Below are 13685 nucleotides of genomic sequence, written 5' to 3'. Positions count from 1 at the left end.
ACCGTACTCCAGGAGATTGATGAGGCCAGGGATTTGGGAGTGCTGGTGGATAGGGAGTTGAAGTTTAGGGGGCACATTGCAAAAGTAACTAAAACAGCTCACCAAATCACTTGGCTTATGAAAAATACTTTAACATGCAGAGAGAAGCAAGTTGTTGTTCCTCTGTATCGAGCCTTGATAAGACCCCATCTGGACTTCTGTGCCCAGTTATGGGCACTAGGGTTTCTTCGTGATGGGGAGGAAGTGGAGAGGGTCCAGAGACGAGTGACGAAGATGATAGCAGGTCTGTGGAATGAACCTTATGAGAATAGGTTGAGGATTTGTGGGTTGCAGAAATTGGACGATAGGCGAAGGAGGGGTGATATGATTGAGACATTCAAATTACTGAAGGATTTTTATAAGATTGATCCAGAAGATATTTTTGAAAATATGACTGGTGGTGGGAGGACTAGGGGCCATGCATGGAAGCTGGGCAAGAGCGTGGTTGACAAGGGTGTTAGAGCTAGGTTTTTTACTTGGAGAGTGGTGAATGAGTGGAATAAGCTTACAGAGTCTGTTGTGGGTGCTACGACCGTGAATGAGTTCAAGGCAAGATATGATAGATACTGTGTGAATGTTGAATAGTTGTTCCAGACATGATGTTAGGGCCTCCCTCGATGAGTCTGTCAACTCCTTGGAGTTTCCTGGAACAATAATAATAATAATAATAATAATAATATTGCAAAGGTAGTGAAAGTAACACAGAGGATTGCTGCAATAATGAGAAGGACACTGACCTGCAGAGATAAAATGGTTATCATTCCATTGTATAAGACTTTGATCAGACCATGCTTAAACTATTGTTCCCAGGATTTGAAGGGGATAAATTAACTGTAGAAAGGTACAGAGGCAGATAACAAAGATGGTTTCAGGACTGTATGATATTTGTTATGAGGATCAGCTGGGGGAATGTGAACTGCAGTGTTTGGTAGACAGAAGAAGGAGAGGTGATATGAATGAGGCTTTTAAACTGTTCAGAGGTAGTTACAGGGTTATTTTGGTATTTACAGATATATTAACACTGGAGAGTTATTTTGCTTGGTTGAACAGCGGGAAGGAGTGATAACAAGGGACCATCCCTGGAAGTTACAAAAGGAAACTGTGAGCAAGATATGACAATGATAGTTCTGCAAACATACCAGAATCATGAACGGTATGCTGTGTGAGAAGGGAATGTAGTTTGTGGACGTATGGCATGTATTTGATGGAAGAATGGAATTATACAGACGTGAATGGATTGAATTTAAATAGTTTTGGAGTGAGTGAATCTGAGAGACTGTTGATAGATGGAAGTGCAGTGCATTATGTAAGCAAGAGATATGAAGTGAAAGATCAGGAGAGCAGTATTGAAGAGAATAAAGTGCTTGGCAGTGGTAGTGTGAGAGATGAAGAGAGAATCGAAATGCAAGAGGACCAGGAAACAGGGAGAGCCTGGGGTGACAGGGAGACATAGCACAGGATGAAAATGGATGATGGAAATAGTAGTGAATGTATGTATGGGAATGATTAGCACAGAAATGGAATAGATTGGGATGTGAGTGGGGTAGTTGAGACTAAGTGGATATATGTGGTAGGTGGTAATAAAGGTGATTGGGCAAGGACAGGTATGGTGGGAAAATCACAACCAACAAGTAGCTTGGGTAGGACTGGTTAAAGAACTAAAAGTGAACAGCTATGTTTGTTCGTCCCATAATAATTGGAATAAGTGAAACATAGTTGAATGAAGACGATATCCTAACGGGAATAGAAAGCAGAAGTAGGGAGGAGTGCAGCTGATGACAGCAGTGGAATTATGTCCACATAAGATAGACATAAAAGAGGGAAATAGAAGCAATGGTTTTGAGACAGTGTGGTATGAAGTGGAGGTTGACAGGAAAAGCCATTTAGTTGGATGTTGTTAGAGGCCAGGAAATGTGGAGGGTAGTAATGAAGAAATGTGTTCAGTTAGTGAACAAGGAAAGGGTGATTATTATGGGTGATTTTAATTGTGGGGGTATAAATTAGAATGAAGAGATAGGAATTTAGGAATAAGGAAAATGAATTTCTTGAGAGACAACTATCTCAGGCAGTATGTAAAGGAAGGCATGCGACGATCAAGAGTTTAGAACTGATCATTTCATCAGAGGATGCAATTGTGAGTGGAGTTTCACACACTTCCACTTCCCTCGAGTTGGTGAGAGTGATCATGTAGGTTGTGGCAAGCCATATGAAGATTTCTGTAAGAAAAGGATATACATGGAAGTACAAGACTAGTGATTATGACAAGCTTAGGAGCTATAGCATCTCCTCATTCAATGCTATAGCTTAGGAGCTATAGCATGGAATGAGGAGATGAGGGGTAAGGAAATAAATGTTGCTTGGGAACTGGCAAAGAAATACATAACAGCATCAATGTGTGAATGTATTCTGAAGGTCAAAAGGCTGAATAAGGTAGGTGTAAAATGGATGAATGAGGGAATTAAGCATGAAATCTGGATGAATTAAGGCACTTTGGAGGCAGCACAAGATGAATAATGGTAATAATCAGTTGCATGAAGAGTATAAAGAGCAGGTCAGGAGAGTGACTATTGGTAAGGACAACAAAAGTGCAGTGCAAGCAGAAATTAGCAAATCAGACCAAGAAAAACCCTGGTGAGTTTTTTTTTTTGATATATGGCAAGTAGAAGGAAGAATACTTACAGTAAGATGCTATTAGCAGATGAAAGTGGGAGATTGGTGACTGCTGCAGAGGATAGTTGAGGTGTTTAGTGAGTAGTTCTTCAACGTGTTTCACCCCAGTGCGAAATTAGAAACTCAAGTGTAGAGTATGAAATGAGAGAAGACTTAATGATGAGTGAGCAAAAGGTATGTGGGCTGTTCAATAAGTAATAAGACTAATTTTACTGTGGCAAAACCACTCATCACAATATTAATTTCTGTGAAATAAAGAAATGTCGCTGTCTGTATTAACAAAAGAGGTCGATAGATGGCGTATATGGGCTGATGTGCCAGAGTGTCAAGTGACTAAACGCAAGCTTGTTTCGGCACGCCTACGAGGCGAGACCAGTCTTTGAAATGTAAGCGTCCTTGGAAGAGTGTTATGCAATTAAATTTTGGGTGCGTTTGCAAAAATCGGCATCGGACACTTTTAACATGATACGCGAAGCTTTCCACGATGAAGCAACGTCAAGGGCAAGTGTTTTTCATTGGCATAAAACGTTTAAGGAAGGAAGGCAAAATGTGGAAGATCTTGAAAGTGAGGGAAGACCTTCAACGTCCATCAAAGAGACAATGATCAACACAGCAGCGATTATCATCAAGCACGTCAAAAGGAAACGTGCATTGCTGCTGAAGAATGGCTTCTTATTGCACCACGATAATGCAAGGCCACATATTGCGGGTTGTGTAGTGAACGTTTTGCAGAAGAACAACACAGATATCCTACCACACCCTCCATACAGTCCTGATCTCGCACCGTGCGATTTCTGGCTGTTTCCTCAGCTCAAGAAACCACTAAGAGGCCGCCATTTCGAAAGCAACAAAGAATGTGTAAAAGCTGCAGAGGCGGTTTTGAAAGAACTCTCAAAAAACGGACTTTCACATGTGTTTAAGAAGTGGACGCAACGTTGGGAAAATGCATCGCGTCTCATGGTAGTTACTTCAAAAAAGACCATGTAAATGATGATGATTAAAGGTAATCTGTTTTCTGTATAAATATAGTCTTATTACTTATTGAACAGCCTACGTATATAAGGAGTTAAGTAAGCTAGATATCAATAAGGCAATAGGACATGACATATCACCATGTATTTAAAGGGAATATTCTAAGGAGTTAGCATCAGCCTTGGCCTACCTACTTGTTTAACAAGAGTCTTGCAACAGCATAAGTCCCAAAGTGAAAGGAAGCCAAAATTGTTCCACTTCACTTAGCATTAGGTGAGATATATGCAAAAGTCGGTTGATAATAGTTGTATTCTTTGCGTTTGTCTGCATGAGTTTGTTAAAGTGAGGTCGTGTTTTACAAACTTGCTTGTACTATATGAGCCTCCATAGCTTAGTCGGTAGAGACAAAGCCCTTTGATCGGAAAGACCTGGGTTTGATTCCTGTCCATGAAGTGAGGAACCTTCATCTGGTCTCATATGCAAAAAATTTTTTTCTCCTGGAAAATCGTTTTTTTCGTCCCTCAGAACAAACCAGCCCTGTGAACACACTTCTACAGACAAAAAATCTCTCATTCCCCCCAACAAGTCAGTTGGGATCGAGAGAGTAAGGTCACATCATGATGTAAAAAAGGTCAACCACAAATAGATGGGATAGGTCACAAGAGGAAGAAGTAGAAGAAGCTTGTACTATAACAAGGTGACATATGCATTGGACAAGGGGAATGCATATACAGTGGTATAGTTAGATTTTGCAAAGGCTTTTGATAGATTGCCACACCACAAATTGAAACAGAGATGGGACTGGATGATAGACTAATCAGTTGGATAGGTGAATGGCTATAAGATAGATATCAATAAGATGTGTATGGGGGATGCATTATCTCAAAAGAGGAAAGAAAGTCACTAGTGGTGTGCCACAAGGGTCAGTTTTGGGATCATTGTTATTTAATTTGTATATTAATGATATTGGGATAGTTTTAACTGCTGATATATAATTGTATGCAGATGATGCAAAACTGGGGAGAGTGATGAGGAATCACACAGATGTTGTGGCCTTACAAGGAGGACTTAAATACTTGTATAAATGCGCAACATGGAACTGTCAATTCAAAGTTGCTAAGTGTAAGATTCCAAAATTTGGTAGGCAACAATGGGGATGCATACTTTGCATCCCATTGTTCTTTTCTTTTCAGCAGTACTTAAAAAGGCAATGGCCACTTCCTATTCAAATTTCTTGTACATGCCTGAAACCTGGCATAGTATGAAGTGTAAATAAGTAATAACACTCTTCTTTCTTGTATGTATATCTATACTATTCCTAATCAAAGTCATGGGACAACCAATCTGAATACATGGATACTGGGCTTGAGTTAGGTTACATGCTCTTCCAGTCTGATGAATATGGAGGATTCCTCTGTTGTGTGTGTGTATAAAATAGTCAACTGTATCATTATGGGAGTATGGAAACAGCCTGTTATAAGAGATAATTAAAATGAATTTTCTTTAGGACCATAGTGTGCCTCAGGAGGTTGGGCCAAGACTTCATATAGTTTGTAGTAAGATAGTGAATTTGTTATAATAGTGTTTGCTATAGTGAGAGGTGATTGTATCAACTCATAACACCACAATAACAAATCTACCAATTTGGGATGATCAATAATTTTTTTGAGTGCTGCATATGTTAACAAAAATTTGATTAACCCATATTTTTTAAGATGGATGATGTCCAGTCTAAAAATATAGGAAAAACACCTGGAAGGGATAATGCTCCTTGTAAGTGTCTCCGTTTTTCTTTGTAAGATGCCATGTTTAATAACTCAAAATGTCTATACTTCTTTATTACATTTTTCCATTCTACTTAAAAAATTTCCAATTTAAGTTAAATTATAATTAACTTACTTCCAAAATAACTTAAAACTATTTAAAATAAAGTAACTATGGAGAACCTAACTATGAAAGCCACTAGCCAATACATCTCTCATCCACTCACTTTTTTTTTCTTTTTTTTACTGTAAAAAAATTCAGAATAATCAACAAAGAACAATAATATTTTATAATAAATAATAAAATAAAACAGTAATTTAAATAATAACTTTCTTATATCCAAGTAAGTCTTCAGTGGCCAATGATTTAAATAACAACCAAAAAGTTACATCCCAAAATGTTGTTTAGAGCACAAAAAAAAAAAAAAAAGAAAAAATATATTTAAGTAATAACTTTATGAAATAAAACATTTTACAAGAAACTTCTAGACTTTAAATTCATTTATTTTTGTAGTATATCTGATTTAATATGGATATGTAACACTAGACATGTTACAAGACTTCTCACATCACTTCAAGCACTGCACACATGCAGGCTTTTGGAATGTCCCTAATACAATTAAAAAAAGATACAGCATATTCATATCTGTACTAATCATGAATAACAATTTGAAATAATTATGCTTCTAAAAGTAAACTGACTGAGAATGACTTACCAATTTTGTGCATGGCAAAAGTACGATATTCACAATAATCATTCCGCATGAAAGAAGCAACCAATAGTTCATGTCATTTCTGAATAGGTTTAGTGAACCTGCAAATCAGTTACAAAAATAAAATTTATTGGTTCCATACATGTTTTCAAAATAGGAGATATTAACATAAAATCAGCATAAGATTTTTTTTTTGGGAGGTAAGGAGGCTTCATAAAGCACAATCCTCCCACCCAACACACACAAACACAAAATTAATAATTGTCATTTATCTATCAGCAAATGTGGGGTACAGGATACTATGATAGTACCAGTGGTGTGCCACAGGGGTCAGTTTTGGGGCCATTGTTGTTCAATTTTTATGTTAAGGATATTGGGTTTGGTTTAACTAGTGATATCCAGCTGTTTGCAGATGATGCAAAACTGGGGAGAGCAATGCACAGTCAGGCTGATGTTAATGCCTTACAAGAGGACTTGAATAGATTGCATGAATGGGCGTGGAACTATCAGTTCAATGTTGCCAAGTGTAAGGTTTTGATATTTGGTACGCAATGATGGGATGCCAAGTATACACTTGGTGGGGAAACTTTAACAAAAGTAGAGGAGATGAGAGAAGTGATGGTGGACAAGAACCTGAAATTCAGGGGGCATATTGCACAAGTTGTGAAGACATCACACTGAATAATGGCAATGATGCAGAGAACCCTGGCATGCAAAAATAGAGAGGTTATGATTCCATTGTATAAGGCCTTGATCAGGCCTCATATGGATTATTGTGCACAGATTTGGTCGTCAGGTTTTCATGGTAACGAGGATATGTTGGAAAGGGTACAGAGAAGATTCACAAAAGTAGTCAGTGGTCTTTAGAATGTGGAGTACGAAGAGAGATTGAGAGAATGTAAGTTGCAGAGCCTTGTGAATAGGAGGAAAAGGGAGGAATATGATTGAGACATATAAACTGGTCAGGGATTGTTATCAGGTAGACATGGAAGAGATTTTTCAGAGAATTGGAGAGGGAAGTAGAACAAGAGGCCATTGCTGGAAACTATAAGGAGGGTGTGAATAAAGGAGTGAGAAGAAGGTTCTTTGCATGGAGGGTGGTTGGTGAGTGGAATGCATTGCCTGAGTGTGGTGTGGATATAGACGCATTGAATCAGTTTAAGACGCGGTTGGATGAGCAATGTATGCAATAGTACCTCCCATGATGAGTCTCTGACTCCATGGAGGTCGGGTGTTGATAATAATAATAATAGTATTATATAATTAAGTTTATATTATTACTAGCTTCTGATCATCAAAATTTCTACCAAATTAATCTGTTTTTTTGCCAGGTCTTCAAAACTGTCAGATCTTGAGGTTTCAGTTTCCTCAGACACTCCTAAATGCATCAATCCACCCACACAACTTTGGCTTTTTTCCTATCTTCCCAGCATTAAACACCTGCAAAAATTTCCACTCTCATATCTATGCCCTCTAGTCTTCGATCAACTGTTTATTTTCTAACCTAACTTTCAGATCCAAAGTTAACACTAGTTTAAACATTTTGTATATTGTCAGTTTAGTGTTTTAATTTCTTTCTCTTATTCCATATAAATTTATTCAACTAGCTCCCTATACCAGTCTGTTTATTGTATTATCTATTTTCAAATTTAATTTACTATCTCTTTTAAAAATTATAAGTAAACAACTGAAATATATTACTTGTTCTACAGGTGGTTCTTCATTGAGGATGCTGTTCATGTTGTTCAGTTCCTGCCTATTCTCATAATTACATTTTTTAAAAAAATTTTTAATTTTAATTTTTTTAATTTTCATTTTTGCCGATTTTTATAGTAAATTTGTTATAGCAAGATTTGTTTGATAAAATCAGGCACAGGAAAAGAGCATTCCCATTGTCAATCATTGTCATCTGTGTATATCATGTTATTGTGGAAAGTGGCATTAAACCTGATATTAAAGCAGATGTTCAAACTCAGCTCTTTGCAGATGATGATATACATAATTAAATCAACTACATCTTCAAAGCTGATTAACTAAAACTGAATAACTACTGTAACAAATTTATACTAATTATTCAATTTTAACTACTGACTTACAACTTAAGCATAGGCTCTTTACTACTCTGAATAATGCTCCCTTTGCATCAAATAACTGTAACTAATCCACTTATATTTCCATGATTCCTTGACTATTTATCTGGAAGTAAAAATTTGTTCCTGACAATCATTATTTGGCTTGAACCCAGCTTGTTCTTTCCAAATTTTCTCATTCACAATTCTTCCTATCCTCTTCTCAAGTATGATTGCAAAAAATCTTAACCGAAACACTCATTATGAAATTACTTGTAATACTGATGTGCCAATTTATCTCTCTTTCTCTCTCATCTCTTCTTTTTTTAAATAGATAGCACTATGAGAACACCAATCCAATCATCTGGAAAAATCCAATGTAGTCACTGTAAAACTTTTATACTTCCAGATTTTGCAATTCTGGTCATATGTTTACTTCAGTTGTCTTTCTGTATTTCAAATTTCTAACATTTATTTATTTATTTAATCTCCATTACTAAAATGTAGTCAAGGCTACATTCTTTTTGGATTTTTTTGCCAATGTTTCATCGCTATGTTAATCAATTTTATTAATATAGTAATGGACATTTAATAAATTTTCAAAGTAATTACTCTAGACATCCAGAATATTCTTATGTTTAGTATTTATGTTATTTGTATCACCTCAGATTCCTTTTACAGTGGTTATGTGGTGAAATTAACCTGCAATCTGAGCAAGAGTATGATGACTTTCAAATTGGCACATGACTACCAACATGTTTCTTGTATTTGATTATATTGAATGAGAGAGAAGCTGCCATAAGTTTCTTTCATATCAAGTTTGTGTTCAAATCATAATTTTTCATCTGAGACTGTCATATAAGCTTTAAAGAGGTAAGCAATTTTTCTGAAATAATTACCAATTTTTGTGTTAATTTGTTTTTATGAGTATGACTGAGTATGCTTGTTTAGTGAAATTTATTGTAAACTGTTTTCAATTAAGGATGCCAAGAAATTATATTCTTAGTTTAATTCTTTATCCAAGTGTAAGCAAAACAAAGTTTGTGTATGAAGTCACTTCATGACTGGGCTAATGATTTCACATCAAATGCCTTACTATCCCACAATGCAAAGCACAAATCCTTTAGGATATATGAGTCTATATACAAGTAGCCTAATCATGAAGTGACTGGGCTACTTGTATATAGAGGCTAATAACTCACATCAATTGCCATACTATCCCATAATGCATTGCATTATGGGAAGGACCACTACCCAGACTGGTTTCGACCTTCATTAAGGTCTCATCAGTGGGAGCCAGACCCAAAAGTTTTACTAAGGTTGAAGTAATGCAGAAGCCATATTTCCATATATGAGTAGTCAAAAGGTGTCAAACCTTTTAACTAAAATACTCTGGATTAGAGATAGATATTGAATATTTTTTCGGTTGATTATACTATGAATTAAGGATGCCAAGAAATTATATTCTTGGTTTAATCCTTTATCTAAGTGTAAGCAAGTTCCTTCCCATAATGCATAGCATTATACATGTCCATAAGCATATGTGCATTGCATTATGGGATACTAAGGCAACTGATGTGAAGTCATTAGCCTCTCTATATATAAGTATATAAAACTTTCAACATCTATCTCTAATCCAGAGTATTTTAGTAATAAGGTGTGACAACTTTTGATTACTTGTATATGGAAATGTGATTTCTGCATTACTTCAACCTTGGTAAAACTTCTGAATCTGGCTCCCACTGATGAGACATCAATAAAAGTCAAAATCAGTCTGGGTAGTGGCCTTCCCATAATGCATAGCATTATAACCATAAAAGATGTGGGCTTTGAATTATGGGATACTAAGGCATTCCATGTGAAGTCATTAGCCTGTATATACAAGTAGCCTAGTCAAAACCAAGAATATGATTTCTTGGCATCCTTAATTCATAGTATAACCAAGTGAAAAAACTTTCGACATGTAAATTGTTTGAAAGTAGCAAAGTTATATGGTACTGATGCACAACAGAACAATGACAGCCAAGACACTATTTAGGGAATTTAACATGGGAAACATCGTGAAATGCAATACATATTCAGGTGTATTCACTACTGAACACAAAAGATTTGTTCATGAAAATGAGAATGGGTGAGTAAGTTAGGGTGTGTGTGTGTGTGTAGCAAGGTTTTCAAAGTGATTGCCAGATGTTTGTCATGTAATAAGATAGTGCAGTGGTGAACATTACTGATGAAATCCATACGTTAGAGAGAATGTAGATGGGAATGAATGAATTAAGTACAAATTATAACATGAAAGAAAGGGTGGACAAATAAGAGAATGAAGAGGTGGTTATAATGAGTGAAACAGAGCATTTACGTAAAGTCTGACAAGTCAAAGCATGAGGCTAAGCAACTGGAGAAGTGCTGTTGAATGATAAAGTAGAGACGAAAGTAGATGTGAGAAAAAAGAGTATGAACGTGCAAGAGAATGGGGGGGAAGAGAGTATTTTACAGTGATAAGAGCATGATAAAATTGTGCCTTCCTAGTAGAATGATTAAGAATATTAGTGATGCTATTAAAATGTAAAGAGGCAAAGTGAAAAAGTTGATTATTTTGGTAGGTATAAATGATCTGAAAGGTAACAAATATAAAATGAGAGAAGATATGAAAGGGTTAGGTGAAAGAGATATGAAAGGAAGAAGTGAAAAACAAGATTGAGAATAAAGACTGTTGCCACAATAAGACAGGAGTGAAATGAGAAGACAGGTCACAATTGTAAATGAGTTAATACACTGATTGTGTAGCAAAAGCGGAATACACTTTGTAATGCATAGAGTGAGTATGAGAGATAAAAGGACTTATATATCACTGATAGAATACACTTGAAAATGGATCTGCAGTTAGTTCTGGAGAAATTGTTTAGGAAAAAAACTTAAATTGCAAAATCAGGGAAACCAGAGCTTGCATTTTGTTTTTTTGAATGTGAATGTGTGTGCAAGCCACTTAGGCATATGAGTATGAGAGATGAGCAAAAAATGCTAAATGAAGTTTCTTGGGTGCTGAATCTAAATGAAACAGTTTTTGCAAGATGCAAGGTTAATTGTGAGCTTTAGGTGATTATGTAGTCCATGTATACAACTGTCAGAAGTAACAAGGGTGAGGAGTTATAGGGAAAGAAGGTAAGGGATACTGTATTTTCACAGAAGAGAGAACAAAGTGCTGATGACAGTAGAAATTGCAACCAAAAAGGGCAGAAACTGAAGAAGACAGGGTAGTGGGAAGCAGTGCATTTGGGCGCTGGGATGTATGGCATGCACTGGGAGATTAGCTTAAGAAGTGCAGATGGGTAATTATTATTACTGATTTCTCCAAATAAATATGAGGACACAAAGTGGAAGAAAGAAAAGATACATGGCAGAAGGAAATGAAATTTATGCAGCTATTAAGAGATATTTACAAGAAACAGCATGTGATAGGGTAACCCAAGATTTAAGTGCTGAATCTAGTGACCGATTCAGCACTACCTTAGATACTTACTAATCTAAGGTAGCCAGTTTTTGCCTTCAAATGGGAGATTGTTTATACAGCCTTGATCCAGGAAGCTGCTAAAAATGTGGATTTTTAAATTAAGAAGGCCATATAGAGAGCTAATGATTATGACAAACTTAAGGGGCAGCATGAAAAGTTCTATGCCATAAGACCAAGTCAATGCATATTCAAGTATTAGAAGAATAAATCAGATGGGAATTAAAATGGAGAAATAATATCATTCAGTAGGAAAATGTGAAGGATGTATAAGGAGAAAGTGATCAGCAGGGTAATGAGCACTACAAAACAAAAACAAAGACAAGAAAGGTAACTATCATGGTAAGGAAGGTAAAATCAGATCATAAGAGAAATCTGCTGAGCAGGTTACAGGAAATCAAGATCTTTCACTAGACATTAAGCAAAAGGAAGAATGATTATGAAAGGATAATTTTTGAAAGGCTATGAGGCTAGTATATTACTGTATATCTGTTAGTTGAAGGCATTCTTCTGGCCATTTTGCCTTTTTCGTAGGATAAAAAATTTGAGTTTTCCGAAGGACAAACTTTGCTACCTTCATATGAGATGGGCAAAAATAAACTTGCCTTCAACTGAATAACCCTTATAAAAGGTTCTCTACATCCTAGACAGAATTTGAACCAAGTTACTTATTTCATATCCATCCCCATTTGCTCCAGTTACATAAATTAGAGCAAATGGAATAGATATGAAATAAGTGATGTGGTTATATAAGGGAAGAGTTCATTGATAGGCATCACACTGAGAAGAATCCAGAAGAATGCAGGTGACAATGTATCTATACAATAACAACATAAGGAATAATTTGAGAGGAAACATCTAAGGGTTCTGCCAGCTGATTTAAACGGACTGATAGTGTGGTGAAAAGATTATCGCTGTCAAGCTTAGTGTGATAAGGTGTAAAAAAAGTATGCACTTTAGGATGAAAAGATTGGAAGCTGTGTATTACATTGAAGGAAGAGTAGTACAGGAAATTGATATGAGAGACAGTGGGTGTATTGCACATTGCAAAAGGGGAGAAAAATAGTACAAATGATTGCTATCCTGATGTTAATGAACATTACACATTAAAGGGCTGTGGGTTACAAAATTTGGTTGATAGCTGAAAGGAGGGGGGGGGTTATAGGATTAATGTAGAAGAAATTTATCAGGATTAATGTGGAAGAAATTTATCAATACATGACAAAAAAAAAGGAGAGAACATGGAGTCATCCTTAAACGTTGAGTAAGAGTATGGTGAGTAAGGGCATAAGGACCAGAATTTTTTCTTGGAGAGTGGTTAGTGAGTGGAACATGTCAGAAATGGTCAAGTTCACTGTCAGTAAATGTGCTTAAGTAGAGGCACGATAAGTACTGTGTGTTAATATAGGCCTCCTGCATCTTCAGACTGCTTAGAGATGCATGCTTGTATAATAATAATAATAATTAGTATATTTATAATCATAACTATTGGCTACTTTGCTACTGTCCAAAATTTATATGCCCATTTGCAATCAGCAGGTAGAATTAATGCAGGAAGTTAGTTTCCCCCATGTCACTCTCAGTCCCCTCCATATAACAGAGGCATGCAAGGGGTACTGTCAAGGCAGGATATTGAGTACTGCCTGTGGGAAACATGTTTGCAGATGTTCGCTGCTACTGCATTTACTGTGAAAGAAACCATGAAATTGCACTTTAGTATTAGGGATCAGGAAAAAATCTCCCACAAAAAATTTAAAAATAAGATAAAAATATTAATAATACAACCAAAAATAATGAAAAACAAAACTACAATAAAAAAAGGCAAAAACAATAAAAAATCTAGAGAGAAAAAAAAAGCATTTGATTTACCAACATTCAGGATTATAAAACAAATATAAATGATGCAAACTATCACATGCATGTGAAATAGATCTGTTATTTGTCACAGAAC

At 36.0% G+C, this 13685-nt stretch overlaps 1 protein-coding gene across 1 annotated transcript in view; it reads right to left on the bottom strand.

The window, feature by feature from the left end:
* The window catches only part of LOC150092772 (transmembrane 7 superfamily member 3-like), a 133079-nt gene that overhangs the window by 38065 nt on the left and 81329 nt on the right, over positions 1 to 13685 (bottom strand). The window contains exon 8 of the mRNA XM_090414784.1: positions 6161 to 6258. Coding sequence (XP_090270910.1) covers positions 6161 to 6258 — 98 coding nt within the window. The remainder of the gene's footprint in view (positions 1 to 6160; positions 6259 to 13685) is intronic.

The sequence above is a fragment of the Typopeltis vanoorti genome, chromosome 25 (assembly GCF_054136105.1).
Source record: "Typopeltis vanoorti isolate ZY-2024b chromosome 25, IOZ_Tvanoo_1.0, whole genome shotgun sequence".
In the NCBI taxonomy this organism is placed as follows: domain Eukaryota; kingdom Metazoa; phylum Arthropoda; class Arachnida; order Uropygi; family Thelyphonidae; genus Typopeltis; species Typopeltis vanoorti.
This window is presented reverse-complemented; position numbering and strand designations above follow the sequence as displayed.